General features: G+C 39.8%; 4 protein-coding genes and 1 long non-coding RNA gene across 5 annotated transcripts; 3 read left to right on the forward strand and 2 right to left on the reverse strand.

The window, feature by feature from the left end:
- Positions 1-2,863: 2,863 nt before the first annotated feature.
- Positions 2,864-5,284, forward strand: LOC133728854 (peroxidase 60-like). Its single transcript, XM_062156282.1, has 4 exons — positions 2,864-3,108; positions 4,033-4,212; positions 4,305-4,464; positions 4,748-5,284. The coding sequence occupies exons 1-4, from the start codon at positions 2,884-2,886 to the stop codon at positions 5,167-5,169; spliced, it is 987 nt and encodes a 328-aa protein (XP_062012266.1). The 5' UTR covers positions 2,864-2,883; the 3' UTR covers positions 5,170-5,284.
- Positions 5,285-6,145: 861 nt separating this feature from the next.
- On the forward strand, positions 6,146-6,974 carry LOC133733909 (germin-like protein 9-3). The gene has a single exon (XM_062161555.1). The coding sequence runs from the start codon at positions 6,197-6,199 to the stop codon at positions 6,812-6,814; it is 618 nt and encodes a 205-aa protein (XP_062017539.1). The 5' UTR covers positions 6,146-6,196; the 3' UTR covers positions 6,815-6,974.
- An 11,281-nt stretch (positions 6,975-18,255) lies between these two features.
- Positions 18,256-18,636, reverse strand: LOC133730692 (germin-like protein 9-3). The gene has a single exon (XM_062158238.1). The coding sequence runs from the start codon at positions 18,634-18,636 to the stop codon at positions 18,256-18,258; it is 381 nt and encodes a 126-aa protein (XP_062014222.1).
- A 3,861-nt stretch (positions 18,637-22,497) lies between these two features.
- LOC133734038 (putative germin-like protein 9-2) lies at positions 22,498-23,379 on the reverse strand. Its single transcript, XM_062161698.1, has one exon. It carries the CDS (start codon positions 23,320-23,322, stop codon positions 22,696-22,698), a length of 627 nt encoding a protein of 208 aa, XP_062017682.1. The 5' UTR covers positions 23,323-23,379; the 3' UTR covers positions 22,498-22,695.
- Positions 23,380-26,358: 2,979 nt separating this feature from the next.
- Positions 26,359-27,738, forward strand: LOC133728078 (uncharacterized). Its single transcript, XR_009855604.1, has 3 exons — positions 26,359-26,626; positions 26,710-27,033; positions 27,587-27,738. It is a non-coding gene; the product is annotated as an uncharacterized LOC133728078 (long non-coding RNA).
- Positions 27,739-27,888: the final 150 nt, after the last annotated feature.

Consider the following 27,888-nt stretch of genomic DNA (forward strand, 5'->3'; position numbering starts at 1 on the left):
TTTACAAAAACTGTCACTAAGTTTTAATCTTTATAACTTCTTCGTTACAACTCTAATTTTAACGTGCTGCTTGTCCACGAACTCGGTTTAACGTGCCTTACAACTTTGTATAAGGAAGTTTCTCAAAAACTGAGCCGAACAAAAAGTCAACTCTTGAAACCCCTAAAAAGTTCTATACGAAGGTAAAAAGTAAAGGTAACTATTGTTTACTGTCCAAATGACCAGTAAACGAGTAAATTTAGATATGGGGCGTAATATTAAGTCACTCCGACTATATCGGGGAAGTCGACTTAATTTTTCATATTTATGAGAGAGATTTTTTAAAGAAATTAGGGTCCTTGACCCAAAGTACCAAAATTATCCCACTTACCCTAGTAACAAATTTTTATTCCCACGATCTGCACTCTATTTAAAGTAAAATGACAGTTTTGCCCTTGACTTAATTAATTAATTACATGTGCCCTCTCTTTCTCTCTCTTCTCTCTCCACGATCTGCACTCTCTCTCTCACATCCCTCTCCGGTCTCGTCGACGATGAGAGTGACGCGATTCTTGAGGATTTTCTTGACGATTTTCTCCCTAAGTGACACACCTGAAGGTCTGAGAATTTGGACGACGCAAATGTCGATGAGTGCGCATAGCTGCACGACGACGTTGGGGACGACGGAGACGCCATTGTCACAACCTCTCTCTTTCTCTCTCCCTCTCCCTCTCTCTCTCTCTCTAACAATGAAAAGCGAGAGAGGCTTGGAATTTTGGGAACGAGTACTCCTTGTGGTGTAGAAAAAGCGAAAGGAGTTAGTCACTCAGGTCACTCCCGCCTCGGTCCTTCTTTGGGGAGCAAGAATCGGAGACGATGAGGTTCATGTGGGCTTGAGAAGGTCTCCGATCTACACTCTCTCTCTCTCTCTCTCTCTAAGCTTCATGGTGCAGTCGGAAACGCCGTCGGAGACTAGGACGACCATGTCCTTGGTGAATCTGCGGTCGCGTATGGATTTTTCGACCACTCGGACGCCCAACAGAAACTCGTTGTCGTGCAGCAGCGTGACGTAAGCCTCCGTTGTAGGTCAGGGACTCAAGCTCCTGCGCGAGTTGTCGTCTTGAACCAGAAGATCATCGTCCACAGCTCCCCTCATTCGAAGCCTTTGCACGAGATTTTGGTACTTGGATCTCGATTTGTTCATATGTTGTAAAGAATCACAATTGTGAACTTAAGGTTCCCGTCCCGGCTCTGCAACCGTGGAAGAAGGGAGAAGAAGAAGATTGGGTGCCCGGAGCATTTTCTTGGTGCCCAAATCAATTTTTTTTTTTTTTTTTTAAGTAATGGGGTAGAAGGAACGAAAAAAAAAGGTTTTGAATGTCTATTGGGGGGCAATAGACGTTTTGAATTGATGTAATCTCCTCGTTTTTTTTTCTTTAATCAAAGTTTTATTTGTCTAATTTTAAAAAGATTAGTTCACATTCCGGTGACCGAAAGTTCTATTGGGGGGTAATAGACGTCTATTGGGGGCAATAAACATTTTCGGCGATTTATGTATATCTATGAGATCTCCGACAACCTCTTTGGGGACATCCGGCGAGGTTTTCAGAAAAGTCCGGTGGGCGGCGGTTGGTGACTGGATTCCGCCGAAAATTTGTCGGATTCTGGCGAAAGTTGGCTGGATTCCGGTGACCGGGCTCCGGTAAAGTCTCTTATGATTTCTCTCTCTCTTTCTTTAAGTAACAAAGGGGTGAGGGTAAAATAGTCTTAAAAAAAAAAAACTTAATGGGGTATTAGGGAAGACTTCCTTAGAGTGTTTTGAGTACGGGAGAATTAAAAAAAAACTTAATAGGGTAAGGGAAAAAAATCCCTAGAAATGGGATAAATGGACAAAAACCCAAGAAATTATATATTGGAAATGCTAGTGATACCAATTTTTCAAATCGTCTGAGGAATTATGGCGAGTATAGATAAATGAAAGGTTCATTTCGCAATTCTCACTCTCATACTCATCTTCAATAATTTGAATCTCAAGAGTCAAGACCATGGATGGACAAGTTTTAGATCCACTGCGAAATACATATTAGGCTGCTACCCTCCATCTTATCGATCGACATGGATGGATGTCCTTTAAATGAATCCCCATTGGGTTTGCACGACGTTAGGCATCAACTACTCTACCTCCTACCCCTCTTCCTCATTCAACAAGATATCTATATTAATTTATATATTCCTAGTGAACTTGTGGCTATAGGATGCATTGACTATATGAAATGCTATCGGTTGTCATTAGAAATTTCTTGCTGCTACACAATCTTCTTCTCCAGTTACTCTTTACACTGATTCCTCCATCTTTCAACTACATACAATGTACGACACAACTCCACAAAGACCCAACCACCATTCAACTTTTTGTTTTTGTTTTTATAAAGAAAAAGTCAAGTGACATGAACGCAAGTATGTCGTAAGGTTGGTACGAATAAGTTGATGGAAAGACACTGAGTGTTGGAATCTTGATCTTCTAAAGGGTGTGTGAGTTGAGCGATAGACCTATTTCAACATAAGGACGGCTCTTACTAGAAATTAAAGCAATATTTCTGCCCGCTGTAAAAATATAAAAAAAAAATAAAAAAAAATAAAATGAAACTGTTGGCTCATTTTCATGTCAACTATTAAGAAACTGTTGGCTTATATTTATATACACATTCTTACTTACATGACTTCACGTTTATAGCCGACTCAAAATGCAAATGAAGATGACCAATTACAGAAAGTCGTGCAAACCACACAAGCTTGCAAGTTTCCAATTATGCATGGTTCCTGATATTCCTATAAATGCAGGTGATATGTATGCTTTTGATTCACACAGAGATTGTTTGTTTAGTAGCTTGAAAATTAAAGAAGATGAAAATGTCTAGCAGTGCTCTAGTGGCAGTAGGGATATTTGGGCTCATATTTGTAAGCCTCACAGGGCAGTGCTATGGGGCACTAGAGGTAGGGTTCTACGAGAGAAAGTGCCTTGCTGATGTTGAAAAAGTAGTAGCTGATGTAGTCAAGGCAAAGTACAAAATGGACCGAACAATTGCTGCTGCTCTCGTTCGCATGCAGTTCCACGATTGCTTTGTGAATGTAACTTTCTTAATTTCCATCTTTTTCTTCTTCTCTATATTTCATTTTGTGATCATCAATCCCTAACGCTAATTATGTTAGCTTGATATATTGTTGGCTTATTGTCCGTTCACACCTACCCGATGCTTCACGTGCAAGGTGGGGTAAAAGCTAGCACGTGAAGATGGTGTTAATTTGGTATACATTGTTGGAGCTAGCTAGCCTAGCTTAACACAACTTAACACTAGCTTTTAGGGTTTACTTTGCCTAACAAGTTTAGATATATATCTACTAAGTTAGAAGAGAATTCAATGCCACAAAAATGATTCTATTTCCACATCATACTTAAACTGATAGAGGTAGTAAACTCAGAATTCTCTTCGAATACCTTGAGAAGTACTAAAAATGTTGAGAAGAAAAGGAGAACAAATCTTATAATTTATCACCATGAATTCATAGTTGTTTCTGCGTGGCTCCTGAGTGGGTACCAAGAATCACCGGAAGGGCACACCATCTCCGAGCTCCTTCACTTGTCAACCACAAATAAAGGTCAGAGGGTAGACCGGGGTTGCTGGTTTACGACTCTCCGATGCCTAAGTCAAACACTTTGTAGGAAAGTTGATAAGATAGGAGTAGATAGAATGAAGGCTTAATTACCTTGAATGAGGGGGGAAACACGTATATATAGTGTTAGGTTTAGGCTTGTCACCCTTCCTTTTCCCATGTGGAACTAGATGTGGCTTATCAAGGTTTGGAATGTGAGACTAGTATATGTGTTGGGCTTTGGGCCTACCTTCTAGAGTAGTTATGACCCAAACCTCTTCCGGTGGCTCAGTTGATCGTATCCTTCCGGTATTTATGTTTGATATGCATATGGTATAAACGATAGTGTTTCTCTTTTAACCTGCAAGAGCTAATGCATGCTTATATGTTTTTGTTTAAAAGGGATGTGATGCGTCCATTCTGCTAGATGGAAGCTCCAGTGAGAAAACAGCTCCTCCGAATCTCAGTGTACGGGGTTATGATGTCATTGATGCCGCAAAAGCTGCAGTTGAAGTTGTATGCCCAGGAAAGGTCTCCTGCTCCGATATCGTTGTAATGGCTACCAGAGAAGCTGTATGTCTGGTAAGCAATATGATCTGTATTTCTTTTCTGGAGTATATTAAGTTCTTGGCTAATTCATGGTGGTGATACATGGATTATGTACTTAATTTCAGAGTGGAGGAGTGCGATACAATGTTCAAACTGGGAGAAGAGATGGCTTTGTATCTCTTGCATCAAATGTTGATCTCCCAGCTCCATCAATTTCAGTGAATCAATCTGTGGCAGCATTTGCTAGAAAAGGACTCAATGCCATTGACATGGTTTATCTTCTTGGTACTAAACAATACATACTCATCAGCGCCTCTTCTTCTTATTCTTCAAGTTTCAAATCTCAAACTTTCAATATTTTGTTTGCAAATGTTATCTTGTTGGACATATCTGACTTGTTATGTTGTCCAACATCAATTTGGTTACAGATTTAAGCATAATTACACCTTATCACTGCTCAATTGACAGTTTGACAATATGATCGACATGTGAGGCAATTTAATTACCCACATATTTATGTGTACGTAGACCTATGGGATTAATATATGCATGCTTGTTCACGATGCAGGCGGTCACACCATTGGGGTGGCACATTGTTCTCTCTTCCAAGACCGTCTATACAATTTCCAAAACACTGGCGGACCTGACCGGAGCATGGATTCATCATTGCTGCGAAAGCTGAGATCTATCTGCCCTCAAAATTCAGCAGGCAGTAAAACTGCTGATCTTGACCAGAACGAGTACGTACCAAGTTCGTTCATTGTTGACAACTCATTCTACAAGCAAATACGAGCCAGGAGAGGAATTCTTCAAATCGACCAAGAGCTAGCTTTCGACCCCATAACTCAGTCCACAGTGACAACAATTGCCAATAGTTTTGGCTTCTCTGCGAAATTTGGGCAGGCCATGGTTAAGTTGGGAGCAGTGGGAGTACTTACAGGCACGCAAGGGGAGATCAGGAAATCATGCAGAGCAGTTAACACTCCTTGATCCTTTGTAATTATATTAAAGAGACATATCTTTATTCTGTTGGTTTGTTTTATTCAATTTTCTGTTTGTCTTCATATTTCTCTTGTAATTTTTTTTCCTTCCATACTATTTTGGTTTCTAATTTTATTCACGTACCATGACAATGTCACAACAAGAAAGGGCTAAAGTTAATGCCTCAGTAACATTGATTTGGACACAGAGTTATAGCCGTGGATAAATTAAGACCACGTTTGGTTCGCGGAAAGTAAAACATTAGGAAAGGAAATTTGTTCCTGCTTTATTTCATTTCTTGTGTTTGAGATGCAAAAGGAAAGAATTTCATTTTCTAAAGGAAGGGAAAATAAAGGGGAAAGTGGTTCATTCCAAATCCCAAAGGAATCACTTTTTTCTCTTCTTTCCTTGCATTTATTACTCACAACATATTATTTTATTACATTATTTACAACCTTTTTAACAACTTTCTTGATAACTTTTCTTACGTTATCAATCATCGGAATAGAAAGTTCTTGGAAAATTTTATTTCCCTTTCCATGGGAAAGACAAAGGAATTACTTTCCTTTCCGTGAACCAAGCGAGGCCTAAATTCAAAGTTAATAACTTTAATTTGTTTTACCATAAAAAATTGAGGAAGAATTTCAAACAATATTCATATGTACATCCATTTATTCAGCAATATTATGACTTAACCTACCCTATCAGGAATCAACGGAGGAACATCTAAAACATCAATGGTTTAAGCATATACTTCTACTATCTTCCATTTTAAGCTGTGTTGAACTGTTGATAAAGACAAAATAAGAAACATGAAGTAGTCACATTCCTGTATCAGTTTCAAGAAAGAGTACAACTGTAAAATTGCAACTACAACAAGAAAGACTTTGTAAATTTCACCTTGACTACGCAATAGAAAGACCTGCAGCAATAGTATATTATAACCTTCACTCTATAAATAGCACCTCATCTGACTACTCAACATTGTAGCAATAGCACATCAGATTAGTTTCAACAAACCAATCAAGTTCCAACCATGGCATCTACACTCAAATTCATCTCACTACTAATTTCTACATTCGCCATAATTCAAATGGCATTGGCTGACCCGGATATTATTTCGGATTTCATTAAACCTACTCCAAATGCAACAGTAAATGCAAACTACTTCACATTCACCGGCATGCGTGCTCTTGTTGGAGGAACCCCTCCCACAACCTTCACCGTATTGAAGGCAACCTTGGCAGAGTTCCCTGCTCTTTTCGGGCAGAGTGTTTCATATGCTGTCCTTCAATTCCCATCTGGTACAGTTAACCCACTACACACTCATCCTCGCTCTGCTGAGCTCCTCTTCCTCGTTGATGGCACCCTTGAAGTGGGCTTTGTCGACACAAAGAACAACCTCTTTACTCAAACTATTCAAGCCGGTGACCTGTTTGTGTTTCCCAAGGGACTTGTGCACTACCAGTACAATGCTGATGCACAAAACCCGGCTCTAGCCATTTCGGCCTTTGGAAGCGCCAGTGCTGGAACTGTATCAGTTCCTCCCACTTTGTTCACCACTAATATTGATGATAATGTCCTTGCTTTGTCACTGAAGACTGATGTAGCCACCGTTCGGAAACTCAAAGCTGGACTTGCTCCGAAGCCATGAAGATAGAATCACAAAATTGATTCTTCATTGTTTTGTTGTTTTTGATGTTGCTTTGAATAATTAAGCATTATGTGTCGATTTTTGAAAGGGTAAGCCACCTACCTGCATTCCACTGTTTGTATTCATTTATTGTCAATAATATACAAACAGATTCCTCTAACTGTGGTTAGTCGATCAGATAAAAAGTCTCAATATCATTTTAATTGTTGAGCTCGATCAATTTTCATGTTTAGACATTCATTTGGATTTTGTAATATCATTACAACCAATGAACCAATAAGTCCATACAAGCTCAGTACGAGAGAACTCAAAGAACAGCTCATGTAAATAATGGGATGTGTTTCAGAGTACAAACTGGCATAAGACCTTGCAGCGTATGAACCAATCCATCCATTTGTGAAACATGAAAGGATTGAAAGCCAACTCCTACTAGCCAGCTAGCCAAAGGATGACGTTCATCCTAGGCGAGCAGAAGCTCGCTCAACCAAACTAAAACTAAACCATTCCATTAATCCACTGAAGGATGAAAACACAGAAGATGATCGAAGCAGACTTCAAAAAAATATATACATACAAATTCGAGTGGAGGGAGGCAACTACCTTTATCTCTTCTAGCAGAATTAGGCCAAATACTAGATAAGGTAAAATTTATACAGATCAAGACTTTCCAATGGTAAGCTTTCATTGAAAAAGTCCATACAAGCCAATTCCAGGAGTTTTGCCTTTGCCTGCTTAAGTTCTGAAACTTGCCTCCACCAATTCCTGAGCACCGGAGTGAAGCTTTTGCTGGTGAGAATTTCTCACCAATTAACTTTGGACCAGGGATAAAATTTAAAAGAACAAGCAGCCTTTCATAAAGATCGAGAAGATTCTTCCCTGTAAAAATTATTTTACAGAAAATTACCATGGTTAAGTTAAGTTTGTGTTATTCATGTTCATGCATCCCTTCCCTATTATATCAGAAATCCAAATCATTTTGAAATTTACAATGGAGTTCAATAGATTCATCACAAACAAAGTCAGGCTCACGAATAGATCAAATAAAAATATGGATAGTTGATGATTAGTGAATTGTGATAAATGCTTTGTCACAGTAACACAGGTGGCGACGTACCCTTCCAACTTATTGAGGGTAATTATTCAAATAAAAAAAGAATTACAAGTTATATCAGAACCATATTAACTAATTATATCGATCTTCTCCTCATGGCTTGGGAGCGAGACCAGCCTTCATCTTTTGAATGGTAGCTACGTCAGTCTTGAAGGACAGAGCCAAGACATTGTCATCGATGTTGGTGGCGAACTGTCACGCCCCGAATTTTGAATAATCAATTCAAATCCGAAACATGAATAATAACAAATTACAACTAACATCCTGAATTTTTTTCTCACAAACAACCACACTTCACAACTCTCAAATTTACAATAACCCAAATCCTCAAGTTATTTATTACAGCACACTCCCACCAAATCAAATTGTAAGGCTCAAATGAGCTTAACTCGCCTCACTATTACAATTGCTGTAAAACTATAACCATTGCTCTAACCGCACGATCACCGTCCTGGTTCTCCTGTCCTGTAGGATTACCCGCTACACAATTTGAATAGTGTACCGGGAGTTGCAACAACACAAAACCCGGTAAGCTTTTTACAGCCAGTATGAGTAAACAAGAAAGAACTGTTGATTTATTAAATTACAATTCAAGTAAAATTCAACAGTATTACGTCTGCAAAGAGACATCAACCCACTCATGGAAACCACAAGGAATACATTTTCACAATCCTCAAATCACAATACACCACACTGGTCCTGTAAACACCCAACCCACATAACACCACTCTGGTCCATCCCAATAACACGTTAGAGCTCTAACTGCCTCGTTACCTCTGACACCTTGGCCTAGGGTCAAGCAACGGCAAAATACTTCGGTTAACACTATAACCGTCGCGCTTTGGACATCCCCGTCCTCAGCACCATATACTTCGGTTAATAATAAACCGTCGCACTTTGGACATCCCCGTCCTCAGTACACAACTTCGGTTAATAATAAACCGTCGCACTTTGGACATCCCTGTCCTCAGTACACAAACACTCCGGTTATCCATAACCGTCAAACTTCGGACACCTCGTCCTCAGAATCCTACATTCTCCAACTCTATACATACTCCAATGTAAATCATGAATATTAACAAGAACTCATCAATCATGATCATCACATATAAATATGATAAGTCAAATTTCAATTCATAGTATTTTAATCATCCCAATTTCCACACTCTTCAATGTCACACCATTCCACATATAATCACGTAAATATATATATACGTAATCACCCACTCAGGAATGACCACTAATACCAACTATAGTTCACACAAGAAAATCGTGAAATTCATTTTGTATAATAAAAATCATTTTACTTCCCCATGGACCGTGGTTGATCAAGTCCATATGATTTTAAAACAAATATTTATTTCATAAATATTTTCACGCAATTACGACAAAATAAGGTAATTAAATTTATTCGGTTCGTAATATGAACCACGTGAGGTTTACTCACCTCTAAATTCCCGCTGCGTCTTCTTAACAGCTCAAAAACAACGATCCGAAATCGTTCACCAATCAATCCATCAACCACCTAGTCAAACACGATCTTAACTTAGAAATCATTCATAGACCACACATATACAGAAATCCAACGGTCGGATTCTAATTTAATGATGATCCAACGGTCAGATCAAATTTATATGATGATCCAACGGTCAGATCCTCACGGATCGCCCTTAGGATCATCCTCCAAAATTATCACGAAGATCCAACGGTCAGATCTTCCTGAATCGCCCTTACTAACATCTTCACAAAATTATATGAAAATCCGACGGTCAGATTCTCACGAATCGCCTTCCGAATCACTATTTCTCAAATATACGAAGATCCAACGGTCAGATCTTCGCCCGTGACCTCACAAAGTCACCGGGACAGTCATACGATCAACATATTAAAATTTGAAGTAAAACCGATGGTCTGATCTTCGTAGATCGTAAACCGAAGATAAAACGTAAAAACCGTAAATAGTAACGTAAAAACGTAAATCCACTATTTACCAACTTTTTCTAACATAACCTTGTAATATATCAAAACGCTCGTATGGATGCATAGATCATCGCCCAGATAATGAAAACTCGAAATATGGTCTGATGCGCCGCCACAAGCGGTGGTCAGTGGGCGGTCAACGCGGCGGTCAACGCCGGTCAACCACCTCAGATGGCAAAGTGACCAACTACAAACTGGTTCAAAATGAAAGGGTGGTCGACTTCCATACCTGGAGCTAAGTCTGGTTTGGCCTAGATCGTCCTAGATCAAGCTTGGAAGTCGGATTAATCCTGTGCGTCCGATCAGATTTCAGATTAAATCAGGGACGTCGAAAAAGTCAAACCATGATCTAGCGTTCTATACACAAAATCGTGATGAAAGGCTTACATGGGGATGATCAGCATGAGGAGGAGATCACAAAAATGGGAACGATCGGCCCATGCAACGCCGGAAAAGTGGTTTTCCGGCCGGGTCCGAATCAAGAGTCTGGGTGGCTTCGATCCAGCTTTTGGAGCAGCGTCTGGGCGAAGCGATGGGAGGGGACGGCTGGGCGTGGAGCGGCGATCACGGAGGAGTCCGGGTCCGGGGCTGGAGGAGGCCGGAGGGGAGAGAACCAGCCGGGTCGGGTCGAACACGACCCGCCGGGTCTGAGGGTTTCGATCGAGAGAGAGAGAGAATCCGGGGGACTATTCCGCAAAAACAGAAAAGTTTCGTCCTTAATGAAAAAAGTCAACATTTTTTTGATATTTATAGAAAATTCCCAATTTTCAAATATTCATAACTTATTCATACGAACTCCGAATATTGCGTTCCACATATGCACGAGATCGTATCGACGAGCTCTACAACTTTCATGAAGAAAGTTTTCCCAAATTCTGTACGTATAAGAAGTCACTTTTCAAGACCCCCTAAATAACGTTCGTTTTCGAAATAAAATCGTTCGAACTAATTCCACAACTCCTTCAAGCTTCGTATTCGTGCCCACGCCTACGAAATCATTTCCAAAATGTCATCGGACATTAATTTGAATTTTTCGGGTATTACAATCTACCCTCCTTAAAGAAATTTCGTCCCGAAATTTAAGCGTAAGTCAATTCCTCTTGATTAAGGTTGACCTAACCATCGAATCTCCATCCTTCCCAAAACTGTAGTAATCCACAAAGCCACAGCCATTCGTATAAAAATACATTCCTATGGCCACTAAATCCTTTCATCACGATGTAAATTCACAAAACTAGAATTCACAAATGAAATCCTCATTCCCACTTAAGTCATCAACATGACATTCCTTCACCGCATCATTTCTCAAAATTACAACACAACAATTGCTTCAAGCAACCCACACTCAAATCACCACGTGGCATTGCACATATTGTTGTTTTCACACTGATCGTCATCCTGTACTGGCATACAACCACAATAAACACTCCCACAAAGCGTTTCGCTACTCAATTAGCATCACTCAAAACAAATCATTCTCAAAAGCACGCCAATAAAACATGTCACACAGTGATGATGACTTGGGCTTGCTCAATCCTTGGGCTAAGCATTAAGGCTGGCCAATTGGGCCGAAGAAATCGAACCATCCACATTTAAACCGGCCCGAACCAATTTGGGTTTAACATTTGGGCCTACCATTCGGGCCGAACAATTGGGCTTATTATTTGGGCCTACCAATCGGCCGAACAATTGGGCTTACTATTTTGGCCTACAAATCGGGCCGAACAATTGGGCTTACTATTTCCAGCTCGGCTACGGTATGAAATTGTACATACCGTATATACGTATGTATACCGTACAGACCGTATATACGTATGCATACTGTACAACTGTATATACGTATGCATACCGTACAGGCCGTATATACGTATGTATACCGTACATACCGTATATACGTCCGTATAACAAGTATATACGAGATCCAAAAATATTTGTAAGAGGTAAGGTTCGAACTCCCGACCTCGAACACGAAGGTTTTGCTCCCAACCACTGAAGCAAGAGCTGCCTTCATTAATATATGCTCACGTGTTATATTTATTATGTCATAAGTGACATAAATAAAATAACGGGGGAGGCAAGGTTCGAAACCTCAACCTGCCGCACGAAACCTTTGTCCCCCAACCACTGGAGCACAAGCTGTGCTTAATATAATGTGTACAAATGTTATACTTATTATGTCATAAGCGAACATAATAAAAATAAACGAGAGGCAAGGTTCGAACCTCTGACCTCTTGTACAAGAGCCTTGCTCTTCAACCACTAGAGCACCAGCTGCTCTCGTTACTATCCATGCAACTTCTTTTATTTATTCTATCATAAGCGATAGAATAACAACAAACTGTCGGTACACTCCACGTGCCACGACACGTCTCTTCCGTGATTTACGGAAAGCAAATCACTTTCGGCTAAAGCTGTCTGCCACAGCGTCTCGAGGTTCGGCCTGTCCCCTTACACGCTCAACACGCGCCAACAGCTTTTCCGGGTTTCGGGGCGACTTTAATCCAACGCGTGGATTCAAATTCTGAGATCGTTCATCCAACGGTGGAGATCTGTTCACCTTGTTCTATAAATAGGTGCATTCTGGAGAAAAACTGTTCACTCCAAAAGAAAAGAAATTTTCTTCCGAGCTCAAGTCTTTCTCTCTCAACTCTTCAGCCTTTCTCTTCTCAAATCCCCAGTTTTTTTTTTTTTTTTTACTCTCAGATCTTCAATCTTTTCCTCCAAATCTTCAATCCTTCTTTCTCAGATCTTTTCTTCCATTTGAAGATTCGATCTCATCTTTCCTCTGAGAATCTCAGATCTCCAATCACCAGTTCAACAACTCCAATCCTTCTAACAAAATCTCCCTCAAACACTAAACCATGTATTCCTCGATTTACACATCCTCTCACCCCATGACCCAAGAGCCACGAACTCTGCAACTAATGGAGCTCCAAACCCCGCAACAAATGGAACCACAACAACAGCAACCAACAGAGGAGGGAGGAAACACCCAAGCAGCTGGAAGTAGTGCCAACATGGATTTCTGGCGAAGCCGTACCAGGTGGATTCCTACTCCAGAACAAATAAGAATCCTCAAGGATCTTTACTATGTCAAGGGATTTAAGTGCCCAACTACAGAGCAGATTCACGAGATCTGTCTCCAGCTGAACCAGTATGGGCATGTTGAGGGTAAGAACATTTACTTTTGGTTCCAGAACGTCAGGGCTCGAGAGAAGCAGATGAATAGGTGTAATCAGGCTGCTCCAGTGCCCATGAGAACTAGTTCTCTTGGTACTGGTAGATCCATTGATCTCAATTTTGGGTCCACTGGTTCTACTGGTGCTGGTGGATCCATCGACATCAATTTTGGGCCAGCTGGTGGATCCATTGACATCAATTTTGGGTCCACTAGTTCTACTGATGATGGTAGATCCATTGATCTCAACTTTGGTTCCACCTATTCTACTGGTAATGAAGGATTTCTTGATTTAAATTCTGTTTCATATTCTTCCTCACACTTCAACACTAATACTAGTACAACTCTTTTGGCACAACAGGAGGACAAACATCCCTGCAACAACGAGGAGGAGATCACCAGGAGGTTCAAACTCTTCCTCTGTTCCCCGTGCACGGCGAGGACGTCTTTGGTAACCTGAAGGCTACTTCCGAGGAAGGTAGCGCTTTTGGTTACTATTCTGGTGGCTCAGGCGGTTACCACAGTGGCTCAAACGTTTCTCTTGAGCTCAGCCTCAACCCATCCGGAGCTGCTGACTAGGCTTAGTATAGCATAGTCCTCGCTTTTTTTTTTCTTTTTTTTTTTCTTTTTTTTTTTGTAATATAAACTCAATAAGATGGTGTGCATGTTTTCTTTCCTGTTTGTTTAACCAACAACAACACCAAGGATCGAACCTTGGTCACCCAATACTGTTTTCAAAACCATAAACAACTCTACTGCACACATCTTTCATAATGATGCAATAAAAACAATCACTCAAAAAGAATCCAACAATCAATTAAGTCGCATCGAGGTCTAGCTAGTATCCTCTGAGTCAAACCAAACACAACAATTTCATCGATAGGATTAGGGATTTATAAAGCTAAACACATCCTGAGTTAGCTAGGAAAAACCCACGTTTTTAGAGTTACTCTTACAACTCTTATAGAATCTCGATAATTCCATCTATCAATTGTTTCAACAAAAACTCACCACAATTCAATCCCTAACATTTAGCGATTCAGAAATCAAATCAAACTCCATATCACATAGTAATTCACTTGAACCACTATGGATACCTAACAAAATCACTAAAATCAATATCCGAAATTGCGTTTAACTATAACACCTAAAATCAATCACCAAAGGCACACACTCTCATCCAACATCATTCACAAGAACTGATTCTAACTCTCCCAATTAATTACACCAAAATCAACTCCATTGCAAAACTTTAAGTGTCCCGCCTACTTAAACTTAAAACACACAACAACTTCAAATTCACTGCAGCCCATCTCCATACTACGATCCAAAACTTAAGAAAACTAGTTCACCACACAAAGGCCACAAAATTCAATTTCATTCACTTGAACAAAACTATATTCACAAGTCACGGTCAGGTCATCAACCCATGGTGTTCAAATGAATAAATTTCAAATCCAGTTTTCCTTGTGAATCGTAACGTATCGTTCCAAAATGATGCAAGTAACATCAACCACGTATATAAGACACATCTCGCGAACTCAATTCAAATTCAGAATCACCAAAACTACTACTAATTCCAATTCTACCAACAATCCTGATTCTGAAGGAATTATAGTACTCAACGACAACCCAAAACAATGGTCTCTCCTCTCTAACCATCGAGCACAAAATAAAATTCTTGTCTCGCACCTTAAACCCTGCTTAACAACTTACAAGCACAAGGAAGAAGTAACCGCAATAATTCCTTCCCTAACCGCAACACTACTCACAACTCCACATGAGTCAAGAATCTATTCAAAAACATTAGTATATCCAACTTAAAAAGGCAAAATTACTATCGATTAATACTCGTATCCACATTACAGACGAGCATAGGTCCACACCATGCCTTCAACCAAACACTTCAACAATCAAAAGAACCTCATTTCCATAAAACAATCCTCGTTGACTTAACAGAGTTGAATCAAGAGGTTTCTATTCCTCAAGGATTGTAACTCGCAGCCACTGAACTTATTCCAATACGAACCTACAAGACAACTGTAAGGTTCTAAGTACAACCCCTTCGAATCTCCATCACCTAAGGAGTATAGTATGCTTGGCTAATACATGTATAACACTTAAAACACAGTATAAGTCAAATACAAATTCATATTAACCAAGTCAATACTATAGGGAATGTATTCACGTTCCCTAAACGACCTAGCGGCCTAAACAACTCCCAACACTCACGCATACCCAATGACTTAGCCAATACCAAAGAGCACACGATGGGGATCCGCTGCAGACGGGCCATCACTCGGAAGGTATTGACACATCACCAAATATGCACCTTACGCTCTGATACCAAACTGTCACGCCCCGAATTTTGAATAATCAATTCAAATCCGAAACATGAATAATAACAAATTACAACTAACATCCTGAATTTTTTTCTCACAAACAACCACACTTCACAACTCTCAAATTTACAATAACCCAAATCCTCAAGTTATTTATTACAGCACACTCCCACCAAATCAAATTGTAAGGCTCAAATGAGCTTAACTCGCCTCACTATTACAATTGCTGTAAAACTATAACCATTGCTCTAACCGCACGATCACCGTCCTGGTTCTCCTGTCCTGTAGGATTACCCGCTACACAATTTGAATAGTGTACCGGGAGTTGCAACAACACAAAACCCGGTAAGCTTTTTACAGCCAGTATGAGTAAACAAGAAAGAACTGTTGATTTATTAAATTACAATTCAAGTAAAATTCAACAGTATTACGTCTGCAAAGAGACATCAACCCACTCATGGAAACCACAAGGAATACATTTTCACAATCCTCAAATCACAATACACCACACTGGTCCTGTAAACACCCAACCCACATAACACCACTCTGGTCCATCCCAATAACACGTTAGAGCTCTAACTGCCTCGTTACCTCTGACACCTTGGCCTAGGGTCAAGCAACGGCAAAATACTTCGGTTAACACTATAACCGTCGCGCTTTGGACATCCCCGTCCTCAGCACCATATACTTCGGTTAATAATAAACCGTCGCACTTTGGACATCCCCGTCCTCAGTACACAACTTCGGTTAATAATAAACCGTCGCACTTTGGACATCCCTGTCCTCAGTACACAAACACTCCGGTTATCCATAACCGTCAAACTTCGGACACCTCGTCCTCAGAATCCTACATTCTCCAACTCTATACATACTCCAATGTAAATCATGAATATTAACAAGAACTCATCAATCATGATCATCACATATAAATATGATAAGTCAAATTTCAATTCATAGTATTTTAATCATCCCAATTTCCACACTCTTCAATGTCACACCATTCCACATATAATCACGTAAATATATATATACGTAATCACCCACTCAGGAATGACCACTAATACCAACTATAGTTCACACAAGAAAATCGTGAAATTCATTTTGTATAATAAAAATCATTTTACTTCCCCATGGACCGTGGTTGATCAAGTCCATATGATTTTAAAACAAATATTTATTTCATAAATATTTTCACGCAATTACGACAAAATAAGGTAATTAAATTTATTCGGTTCGTAATATGAACCACGTGAGGTTTACTCACCTCTAAATTCCCGCTGCGTCTTCTTAACAGCTCAAAAACAACGATCCGAAATCGTTCACCAATCAATCCATCAACCACCTAGTCAAACACGATCTTAACTTAGAAATCATTCATAGACCACACATATACAGAAATCCAACGGTCGGATTCTAATTTAATGATGATCCAACGGTCAGATCAAATTTATATGATGATCCAACGGTCAGATCCTCACGGATCGCCCTTAGGATCATCCTCCAAAATTATCACGAAGATCCAACGGTCAGATCTTCCTGAATCGCCCTTACTAACATCTTCACAAAATTATATGAAAATCCGACGGTCGGATTCTCACGAATCGCCTTCCGAATCACTATTTCTCAAATATACGAAGATCCAACGGTCAGATCTTCGCCCGTGACCTCACAAAGTCACCGGGACAGTCATACGATCAACATATTAAAATTTGAAGTAAAACCGATGGTCTGATCTTCGTAGATCGTAAACCGAAGATAAAACGTAAAAACCGTAAATAGTAACGTAAAAACGTAAATCCACTATTTACCAACTTTTTCTAACATAACCTTGTAATATATCAAAACGCTCGTATGGATGCATAGATCATCGCCCAGATAATGAAAACTCGAAATATGGTCTGATGCGCCGCCACAAGCGGTGGTCAGTGGGCGGTCAACGCGGCGGTCAACGCCGGTCAACCACCTCAGATGGCAAAGTGACCAACTACAAACTGGTTCAAAATGAAAGGGTGGTCGACTTCCATACCTGGAGCTAAGTCTGGTTTGGCCTAGATCGTCCTAGATCAAGCTTGGAAGTCGGATTAATCCTGTGCGTCCGATCAGATTTCAGATTAAATCAGGGACGTCGAAAAAGTCAAACCATGATCTAGCGTTCTATACACAAAATCGTGATGAAAGGCTTACATGGGGATGATCAGCATGAGGAGGAGATCACAAAAATGGGAACGATCGCAACGCCGGAAAAGTGGTTTTCCGGCCGGGTCCGAATCAAGAGTCTGGGTGGCTTCGATCCAGCTTTTGGAGCAGCGTCTGGGCGAAGCGATGGGAGGGGACGGCTGGGCGTGGAGCGGCGATCACGGAGGAGTCCGGGTCCGGGGCTGGAGGAGGCCGGAGGGGAGAGAACCAGCCGGGTCGGGTCGAACACGACCCGCCGGGTCTGAGGGTTTCGATCGAGAGAGAGAGAGAATCCGGGGGACTATTCCGCAAAAACAGAAAAGTTTCGTCCTTAATGAAAAAAGTCAACATTTTTTTGATATTTATAGAAAATTCCCAATTTTCAAATATTCATAACTTATTCATACGAACTCCGAATATTGCGTTCCACATATGCACGAGATCGTATCGACGAGCTCTACAACTTTCATGAAGAAAGTTTTCCCAAATTCTGTACGTATAAGAAGTCACTTTTCAAGACCCCCTAAATAACGTTCGTTTTCGAAATAAAATCGTTCGAACTAATTCCACAACTCCTTCAAGCTTCGTATTCGTGCCCACGCCTACGAAATCATTTCCAAAATGTCATCGGACATTAATTTGAATTTTTCGGGTATTACACGAACAAAGTGGAAGGAATTGACACAGTTCCTGCACTTGCACTTCCAAAAGCAGAAATTGCTATAGCTGGGTTGTCTGAGTCAGCATTGTATTGGAAGTGCACGAGTCCCTTGGGAAAAACAAACAGGTCACCTACCTGAAGAGTCTGAGTAAAGAGGTTGTTTTTTGTGTCGACAAAGCCAACTTCAAGGGAACCGCCAACAAGGAAGAGGAGCTCAGCAGAGCGAGGATGAGTGTGAGGTGGGTTAGTAGTGCCAGAAGGAAATTCAAGAACTGCATATGAAACACTCTGACCATTAAGAGCAGGGAACTCAGCGGAGGTTGCCTTCAGAACTGTGAAGTTTTTGGGATCATCTTCTTCAAAGATAACACGCATGCCGGTGTATGTGAAAAAGTTTCCATCTACTGTTCCATTTGTTGGAAATTTTGATTGTGTATTTCAAAATACTTTGTGTAACACCCAATTCATTGAAAAACTATTTACTATACATTTATGCTAAAACGTTACTAATTCATTATGTTCATAATATTAGGGCATATTAAGGTTACGGGAGTTACAATATTCCAATAATTATCTTATTAAATTTGCATCATATCTCTAAGCCTTTTCATCTACTATATATACCTATCACTTCTTGGTCTTACATATACAATGAAACTCATTATTTTCTATATTTCTCTCCATAGCCATTTCTCTAGTAAGTTCTTTGTTCTTGCATGCTCTTCCATAAACCTCTTCCATAATGCCAAAGGAAAAATCAAGCATTTCTAGGATCCAAGTTTGCGAGTGTACGCTTACAAGGATTAACAGTTGTTGTACCCTGGAGGGTAGGGCGCCACAAACCTGCTACACCAAGACATTGTCTCCGAGGGGCGAAATCTACTCTTAAGGGCAGTGTTTACATGCCTCAACCTTAAACTCTTTTCGAGTAATGTGTCATTCGGAAGCCTACAAATCCAATAGATAAGTTCTATAATCCTTGTTATTTAATCTATTATGACAATAATATTATCATTATTATTTGTTATTAATATATTGTATTTTTGAGATCTTGTAGGAGGTGAAATCTGGAGAAAGAAGTAGCATCCATCGACCAAATTTTCCAACACCATTTGGAGGTGCAATGAAGTCACTAAGAATATCTGGATATCCGGCCATTGCCATTTCGGCGATTGCAAGAGAACAGATTATTAGTGAGAAGAATTTTAGGGTGGAAGTTCTCGAGGCCATTTGATTGACTTGTATTGAAATGGGATTGGTATTGTTGGATGTGATAGTACTTCTGAAATGGATGAAGTGCTATTTATAGAGTTTTCAATCGTGTTGCTGCAGGCCGGCCTACCTATAGTGTCAACTGGCATAGTGATGAAAATTACAAAGTTTTTCTTGTTTCGTAGCTGCAAATTTACAGTTGTTTCTCTTGATCGAAATAGCTAGATACCAAGAACTTAAAGACATGTTTCGATCATCTCCATCTGTCTTTACTAACTACAGAATGGAATAGAGTAGAAGCATATGCTCAGATCTTCCTCTCTTTTGAAAAAAAAACAAAGATTCGTAGCTTCTATGTTCATTGCAGGGTAACAATAATCTTCAAAATTATTGAAGCCTGCTAGCAGCTAGTTCATCAACTATGGTTAATTAGTGGGAGCTGCTAGCATCAAGTACGTGTAAAAAACCTAAAGGGAGAGGCATAATTTGAATCGATACAAACTAAGTAATAAATCATTGATGGTATGTAGATGAAAATGCAATAGAAGCAATAGCACTGTCCGACTTTTACATGGAACACAGAAGACGTACATGCACGATAGATACATATGATAAAGGAGTGCATAAAAGCTGATTTTATATCTTCAATTAGAATTGGGGCGCGTGAGAGTAATTCATTATAGATCTCGAGTTGAGACCAAGACCACTGGGAGCCATTAACAATTGATACTGCTCATAGAGGCCGCCAGTGGGTACAATAATCACTAAAATTGTTGCGGATTAGAAAGCATGATTAATTTGCTATCGTAAATTTCACCTTAATGTCAATTTGTTACTTTAAGTTTTATATATTTCAGTGAATTACCTGAAGTTTTATATATTTCAGCGAATTTGTTATCTTTTCAAAATTAGCAACTTGCTACCGGTCTATCAAATTAATTAAGTTTTGACAATTCCTCTTGTATCATTAACACAAACAGCAACAATCTTGATTAAAACAAAACTACCAAAATGTTCCCATGTGTTGTCCACACATTAATGTTTGGACTAGGGCATTGACATAAACAAGTTAATTTAACGGAAGTGAAGCAGATTGTCAAATTTTGAAAACCTGTAGGAAATTGGTTAAATTAAAACCCAAATTGTTATACCCCACAACCAAATTTAACGGTTTACTAGTTATTTGGACGGTGAACAGCAATCGCCTTCACTTTTACCTTTGTTTCGATAGTTTTGGGGAATTAAAAGTTGACTTTTTATTTTGTTCACATTTTGAGGAAACTTTCTTCTAAAAGTTGTAGAGGGCGTTAAACCGAGTTTGTGGACATGCGACATGCTAAAATTGGAGTTCGAATGAAGAAGTTACGTTCTGAAAAGTAATTTGGGGAACCTACTATAAAAGTATAAATAGCAGTATGTTGAGTGTTGACCCTTCCATTTTTAGTAATTTCCATTTCAATCACAGCACCAACGTTTGCATTTTCTCCCGAGACAGACCCAGATTACCTACCCGACCCGAATCGGAAATCTGAAAATTTCTCCGCCATTTGGCCACCTCAAACCACGGCGCCGTTGCCGTTCAAACTGCCTTCTTTTCCTCTACATACGCATGGGTGTCATTCGGGCTATCCAGCCGTGAGGAATGAGAAACGACAAGAAAACCATTCGCGGTGCCGAATGGAGAAACCAATTTTGTTTGTCGAATTCCGGCCACCTACGGCAATGCCACCACCTAGGTTTTGAGCCCATGCTCCTCTGATCTTCCCAGTACAAGCCTCATAGCTCAATTTGATTGGAGAAGTGAAAATCGAAGCATTGAAGAAATCGGACCCCGTGTGCTTTAGAGGTAATTCCAGCCAAATGGCTTAAATCCTGACTTTGTTCTAGTTTTATGAATGGTTGGGCTTATTGTAAGAAACAATCTGGCATAGGTATTGTGACCCAATTCAGGGTCGGAGGTGATGGCGAGTGTGGCCCACACACAGCCGCTTGTGGTAGCGCATGAGGGTGCGCTCGGCAGTTTCTGGTGTTTTACTTTAGTGTGCTGGGTAGAGATCATCGTTACGAACATGTGGATATAGCTTGATAACAATACGATGAACTTTGAGATTGATAGGAATTTTTGAAGTTTCGGGAATTCGGGTTTCGATTCGGGAAGATTTGACCGTTGGATCGATCCCATTTTTTCGATAAGTTGCTATAGTTATCGAGTCGATGTAATCTATGAAATTTGAGCGCATTTTGATATAGTTTCAAGCTTTTGATGAATTATCATTTTGAGAGTTTCGATTTTTGTTATGGTCTATTTAGTTCTAATTCTCGAAAACAGTTATTCATAATACCAATTTGTTTAGGACCACGTGTAGATTTGCTCGAGGAGGCAGTTGCGGCAGTGGTTGGTGAATTTGGCTAGAGCATGGCTCCGATTGGGGGCGGTAATTGTCGACGGGGTCGATCTCACGTTCGAGGCCGAAATTGAAATTCTTGAAGAGGATGCCAGAGTGGAGGAGGCTAGGCAAGCAGACGACAAGCTTGTGGAAGACGTTCAGAATGACGTTGCCCGGGAGCATAAAAAACACGGAATTCATTTTATAATGGTCAAACGAGCTTGGGAAACGGGAGGGGGGAGAGAGAGAGAGAGAGAGCTGTCAGTCACAGTTTTTGTAATTATTGTTATTTTTAGTGTCAGGTTACTAAGGGATGACCTAAATTATTATAAGTAATATTTTGTTTCCTAAAGTATCATAAGGCACATCTAAGTGACATTTTTTTTTTTTATCATTTTCCCTTATAATTTTACTTTTAAGTACTTATTTTAAGAAGAAAATAAAATTGTATTTAAAGTTTCATATGAAGGCCTCATTTCAATTGTTCGCCTCAGGCCTCCTAAAAGTCAGGACCGGTGGCCTTGTACATATGTTATTGACGTTCATGCATCCCTATTATATCAGAAATATTAATTGAAATCATTTTGCAATTTACAATGGAGTTCAAAAGACTCACAAAGAAAGTCAGACTCACAAATAGATCGAACAAAAAGTGGATCTATATAATTGATTATAAATGAATTGTGAGAAATGTTTTTAACACTTTATAACAGTAACACATGTTGCTGAATACCCTTCCAGCTTATTGAGGGTATTTATTAAAATTGGAAAATCATAACAAGTAAAACAGAACTACCAAGCAATACTAATTAAACTACTTATAATAATCTTCTCCTCATAGCTTGGGAGCGAGACCAGCCTTAAGCTGTTGAATTGTAGCTACATCAGTCTTGAAGGACAAAGCCAAGGCATTGTCATCGATGTTGGTGGCGAACAAAGTGGAAGGAATTGACACAGTTCCTGCACTTGCACTTCCAAAAGCAGAAATTGCTGTAGCCGAGTTTTGTGAATCGGCATTGTACTGGTAGTGAACAAGTCCCTTAGGAAAAACAAACAGGTCACCTACCTGAAGAGTCTGAGTAAAGAGGTTGTTTTTTGTGTCGACAAAGCCAACTTCAAGGGTACCGTCAACAAGGAAGAGGAGCTCAGCAGAGCGAGGATGAGTGTGAGGTGGGTTAGTAGTGCCAGATGGGAATTCAAGAACTGCATATGAAACACTCTGACCATTAAGGGCAGGGAACTCAGCGGAGGTTGCCTTCAGAACTGTGAAGTTTTTGGGCTCATCTTCTTCAAAGACAACACGCATGCCAGTGTATGTGAAGAAGTTTCCATCTACTGTTCCATTTGGAGGCGCAATGAAGTCACTAAGAATATCTGGATCTCCAGCCATTGCCATTTCGGCGATTGCAAGAGAACAGATTAGTAATGCGAAGAATTTGAGGGTGGAAGTTCTCGAGGCCATTTGATTGACTTGTATAGTTGTATTATAATGTGATTTGTATTGTTGGATGTGGTACTTCTAAGATGGATGAAGAGCTATTTATAGAGTTTTCAATCGTGTGATTGGAGTTGAACATAGTAGTGTTGCTGCAGGCCGGCCTACCTATAGTGTCAACTGGCATACTGATGAAAATTACAAAGCATTTCTTGTTTTGTAGCTGCAAATTTACAGTTGTTTTGTTTCTCTTGATCGAAATAGCTAGATACCAAGAACTTAAAGGCATATTTTGACTTTTGATCATCTCCATCTATCCTTGCGGGGTAGAAGCATATGCTCAGATCTTCCTCTCTTTTGAAAAAAAAATAAAATCAGGAAGATCCGTAGCTTCTATGTTCATTGCGGGGTAACAATAATCTTCAAAATTATTGAAGCCTGCTAGCAGCTAGTTCATCAACCACTTGCCCTAGAGCCCTAGCTCTATTTCAACTAATGTTAATTAGTGGGAGCTGCTAGCTTCAAATACGTATGAAAAGGGAGAGGCTTAATTTGAATCTATACAAGACAAAGTAATAAATCATTGACGGTATGTACATGAAAATGCAATAGAAGCAATAGCACGAACTGTCCGACTTTTACATGGAACACAGAGGACGTACGTACATGAAAGACAAATACATATGATAAAGGAATGCTTAAAAACTGATTTTATCTCTTCTATTAGAATTGGGACGCGTGAGAGTAATTCCTCATAGATCTTGATTAGTGGGAGCTGCTAGCTTCAAATACGTATGAAAAGGGAGAGGCTTAATTTGAATCTATACAAGACTAAGTAATAAATCATTGACGGTATGTACATGAAAATGCAATAGAAGCAATAGCACGAACTGTCCGACTTTTACATGGAACACAGAGGACGTAAGTACATGAAAGACAAATACATATGATAAAGGAATGCTTAAAAACTGATTTTATCTCTTCTATTAGAATTGGGACGCGTGAGAGTAATTCCTCATAGATCTTGATCTACTGGGAGCCATTAACAATTGATACTGTTCATAGAGGCCGCCAGTGGGTACAAGTATAATCACTAAAATTGTTGGTGATTAAAAAAGCATGTTCAATTTGCTATCTTAAGTTTCATCTTAATGTCAATTAGCAATACTTACTTTAAGTTTTATATATTTCAGCCAATATGTTACCTTAAGTTTTCAAAATTAGCCACCTGCTACCAATATGTCAAATTAATGAATTTTTGTCAGTTGCTTGTGTACCATTAACACAAAGAGCAACAAACTTGGTTAAAACAAAACTACCAAAATATTCCCACGTGTTGTCCACATATTAATGTTTAGACTGGGGAATTGACATAAACAAGTTAAATCGGAAAGGTAGCAGATTGTCTAATTTTTAAAATCTATGCAGCAAATTGGTTTAACTAACACCTATATCGAGTATCAATTTGGTACTAAAATAAAACCTAGGACCAACACTGATTTCTTTTTGCGAACAACATCTCTTTCTCATCAATCCATGAACAAAACCCTTTGGTCTCCTCCTCTTCTTTCTATTATTTTTCGTTATATATCCTCAAATAGGCAAATTTAAATTTATAATTGTGAAAGAAAAAAAAATTGATGAGCTAGAAGACGAGGATGGAAGGCTGGCGGCGGCGGAGGAGGAGCAGCGGCCATGGTCAGGGTTCAGACTGTCGCTGAGCTTTTGAGAGGGAGAGGAAGAGAGTGAGGAGATTTTGAGAGGGAGAGGGAGAAAGTGAGGGGAGTTTGGCCAGCCTTATATCTCTTTCTGTTTTTTTTTTTTTTTTTTTCATTCGAGAGGGCAGTATATTTCGCCGAAACTTTTGGCGCATTTCGCACAATCATGGCGTACCATCAGAGAACGCCTTTAATGTAAACAAAATTGTAACTTTAATGGCGTGCATATACTGCACGTCATAAAAAATGTCGTCAAAAAGTATCATTCATAGCGTTCTTTTATTATTCATCGGTAAACGTACAATACTCATTTACGGCACGAACATTTAATGCACGCCATAAATCTCGGGTCGTAAATGAATACTTTTCTTGTATACAGGCAAATAATAAACCCGCAGCAATGTGCGGGGATGCTAACTATGGCACGTTTACTTACTTGGAATGGAAAATAATCATGAATCGGAGACAAGTGGAATGGGAGAAGAAAGGAATCGGTATTGATTCCGGAGGAATGATTCCTAAACCCATCTCCCCCCTTCGTAATCGAATTCCTAAGTATTCAGGAATCGATTCCTGATAAGGAGGTGAGACCTACATCCATTCCGATTCCTTCATGTGTTAGTAAACGCAGGATTTCTTTTACCCGGAATCATTGCGATTCCTTTATGTGTTAGTAAACGCAGGAATGTTTTTACCCCGTAATCATTCCCTTTCCTTCCAAGTAGTACTAGTTGACAACATATCCATTGCACACCTTCAAGGATAATTATTCAAAGCAGATTAATTAAAGAACGAAAAACCATGCCAAAAGAAGAGGAAGCAATTGAAGAACAAATTGTTCTACTACTGGCGTTATGTAATTCTATTCTCATGGCTTGGGAGCAAGACCAGCCTTGAGCTTTTGAATGGTGGCTACATCTGTAATACCCCGAAAAATCCAAATTAAATTCCGTGGATTTTTAGAAATGATTTCACGATAGTGGGAGCGAGTACGAGGCTCGGTGAAGTTGTGGAATTAGTTCGAACGATTAATTTTCGAAAAAACGAACGTTATTTAGGGGCTCGCGAAAGTTGACTTTTTATACGTTCAAAATTTGGGAAAACTTTCTTCATGAAAGTTGTAGAGCTCGTCGATACGATCGCGTGCATATGCGGAACGCAAAAATCGGAGTTCGTATGAATTAGTTATGATTTTTTGAAAAAGTTTCCAATTTAGTATAAAGCTTCCATTTTTGGAAATTTCCAAAAATAAAAACAGATTTTTCCAAAATTGGAAAATCTGCTGCGATTTTAGTTCCCCGCCGGAAATCGCCTCCAAAACTTCGATCGACAATTTCTTCCTCCTCCGGCCACCGATCCTCACCAAACTTCTTCCATTGGCTTCGTATGGTCCTTGCGCACCTGTCTGTGGCAGCCTTTCACGGCGGCGCGGCCTGTAGCGGCGGCGGCAAGCCCGGTCCGATTTAAGCTCGATTTTGGTCAACGCCGGTTTTCTCCTAGCTCCGGCCACCAAAACTTCCGATCCTTGGCTCCATGAACTCCCCTCAACCTGCTGATCATCATACTAGGAGGATTGCACCTAGAGTGACCGGTTTCACGTTCGTCGGAGCTCGGTAAGTTTTCAATCCGAAACGAAAATCTTTCGATCGGTATATCTCGAGCTGTAGTGCATGGTTTTGATTGATTCTTTTTCCAGTGGGTTCCCCTTGATGTTATTAACAACTCTCTAGAAGGCATCGAGGCCTGAAATTGAAGCTTTGACGTCGAAATCGAGCCTTGCCGGATTCTGCAAAATTCTGGAATTTTTCCGACCACCGAAGCTTTCGATCGGTATATCTCGAGCTACAGACCATATTTTTCTGTGATTCTTGAACCAGTGAGTTCTTCTTGAGTTTCTTAACAACTCTTCAGAAGGAATCGAAGCCTTAAATTGACGTTTTTACGTCGAATTGGAGCTCGCCGTTTTCTGCAGTTTCTCGCCGGTTTCTGGAAAATTCCGGCCACCTTCATACTGTTCAAGGTAATTTTCGACCCCTTCCGGTCATTTTCAGACTTCGTGCTAGTTATGAAAGTTGTTAAGCATGATGAGAGGAAGAAGAGCAGCCCCGCCCCGACACCATTGGTGGTGGTCGGCGGCGGCTCTGCCACTAACTCCGGCGGACCTTTCCGGCCACCTCCGGGGATCAAAAATATGGTTTCTGTACATTTTCAGATTCTATATTTCAATACGATCATTTCGATATATTATACGCAATTTTTGGATATCGTATGATTAAGTTATGAATTTTTAAGTTTAGATCGATTTCGATCGTTAGATTTGTGATCTGTGAAGTTAGGACCGTCAGATGGACTTGTAGTTTTGATATGATGATCTTATGACTGTCCCAGTGGCTTTGTGTGGTCATGGGCGAAGATCCGACCGTTGGATCTTCGTATAAATGCAAAACAGTGATTAGGAAGGCGATCCGTGAGGATCCGACCGTTGGATCATCATTTAATTTCAATCCGACCGTTGGATTGTCGTTTGATTATGTTTTTGAGTTATTGGCTAAGTTAAGGTCATGTTTGATTAGGTGATTGACGGTTTGAGTTGGCGGACGATTGTGAATCGTATTTTGAGCTGTTAAGAAGACGCAGCGGGATTAGAGGTGAGTAAACCTCACGTGGTTCATATTACGAACCGAATAAATTTAATTACTTTATTTTGTCGTAATTGTGTGAAAATATTTATGAAATAAATATTTGTTTTAAATCATATGGGCTTGATCAACTACGGTCCATAGGTAAGTAAAATGTATTTAAACTATAAAAATGAATTTCACGATTTTATTGTGTGGACTATAGTTGGTATTAGTGATTATCCCTGAGCGGATAA

This window comes from Rosa rugosa, chromosome 2 (genome assembly GCF_958449725.1).
Source record: "Rosa rugosa chromosome 2, drRosRugo1.1, whole genome shotgun sequence".
NCBI classification, from domain to species: Eukaryota; Viridiplantae; Streptophyta; class Magnoliopsida; order Rosales; family Rosaceae; genus Rosa; species Rosa rugosa.

Bases quoted from the DNA above. Each gene is read 5' to 3' on its own strand.
- LOC133728854 (XM_062156282.1), top strand. From the start codon at position 2,884: ATGAAAATGTCTAGCAGTGCTCTAGTGGCAGTAGGGATATTTGGGCTC. The intron at 4,213-4,304 runs GTAAGCAATATG...ACTTAATTTCAG, and splicing joins CCAGAGAAGCTGTATGTCTG to AGTGGAGGAGTGCGATACAA. The intron at 4,465-4,747 runs GTACTAAACAAT...TTCACGATGCAG, and splicing joins TGACATGGTTTATCTTCTTG to GCGGTCACACCATTGGGGTG.
- LOC133733909 (XM_062161555.1), top strand. From the start codon at position 6,197: ATGGCATCTACACTCAAATTCATCTCACTACTAATTTCTACATTCGCC.
- LOC133730692 (XM_062158238.1), bottom strand. From the start codon at position 18,636: ATGCGTGTTATCTTTGAAGAAGATGATCCCAAAAACTTCACAGTTCTG.
- LOC133734038 (XM_062161698.1), bottom strand. From the start codon at position 23,322: ATGGCCTCGAGAACTTCCACCCTCAAATTCTTCGCATTACTAATCTGT.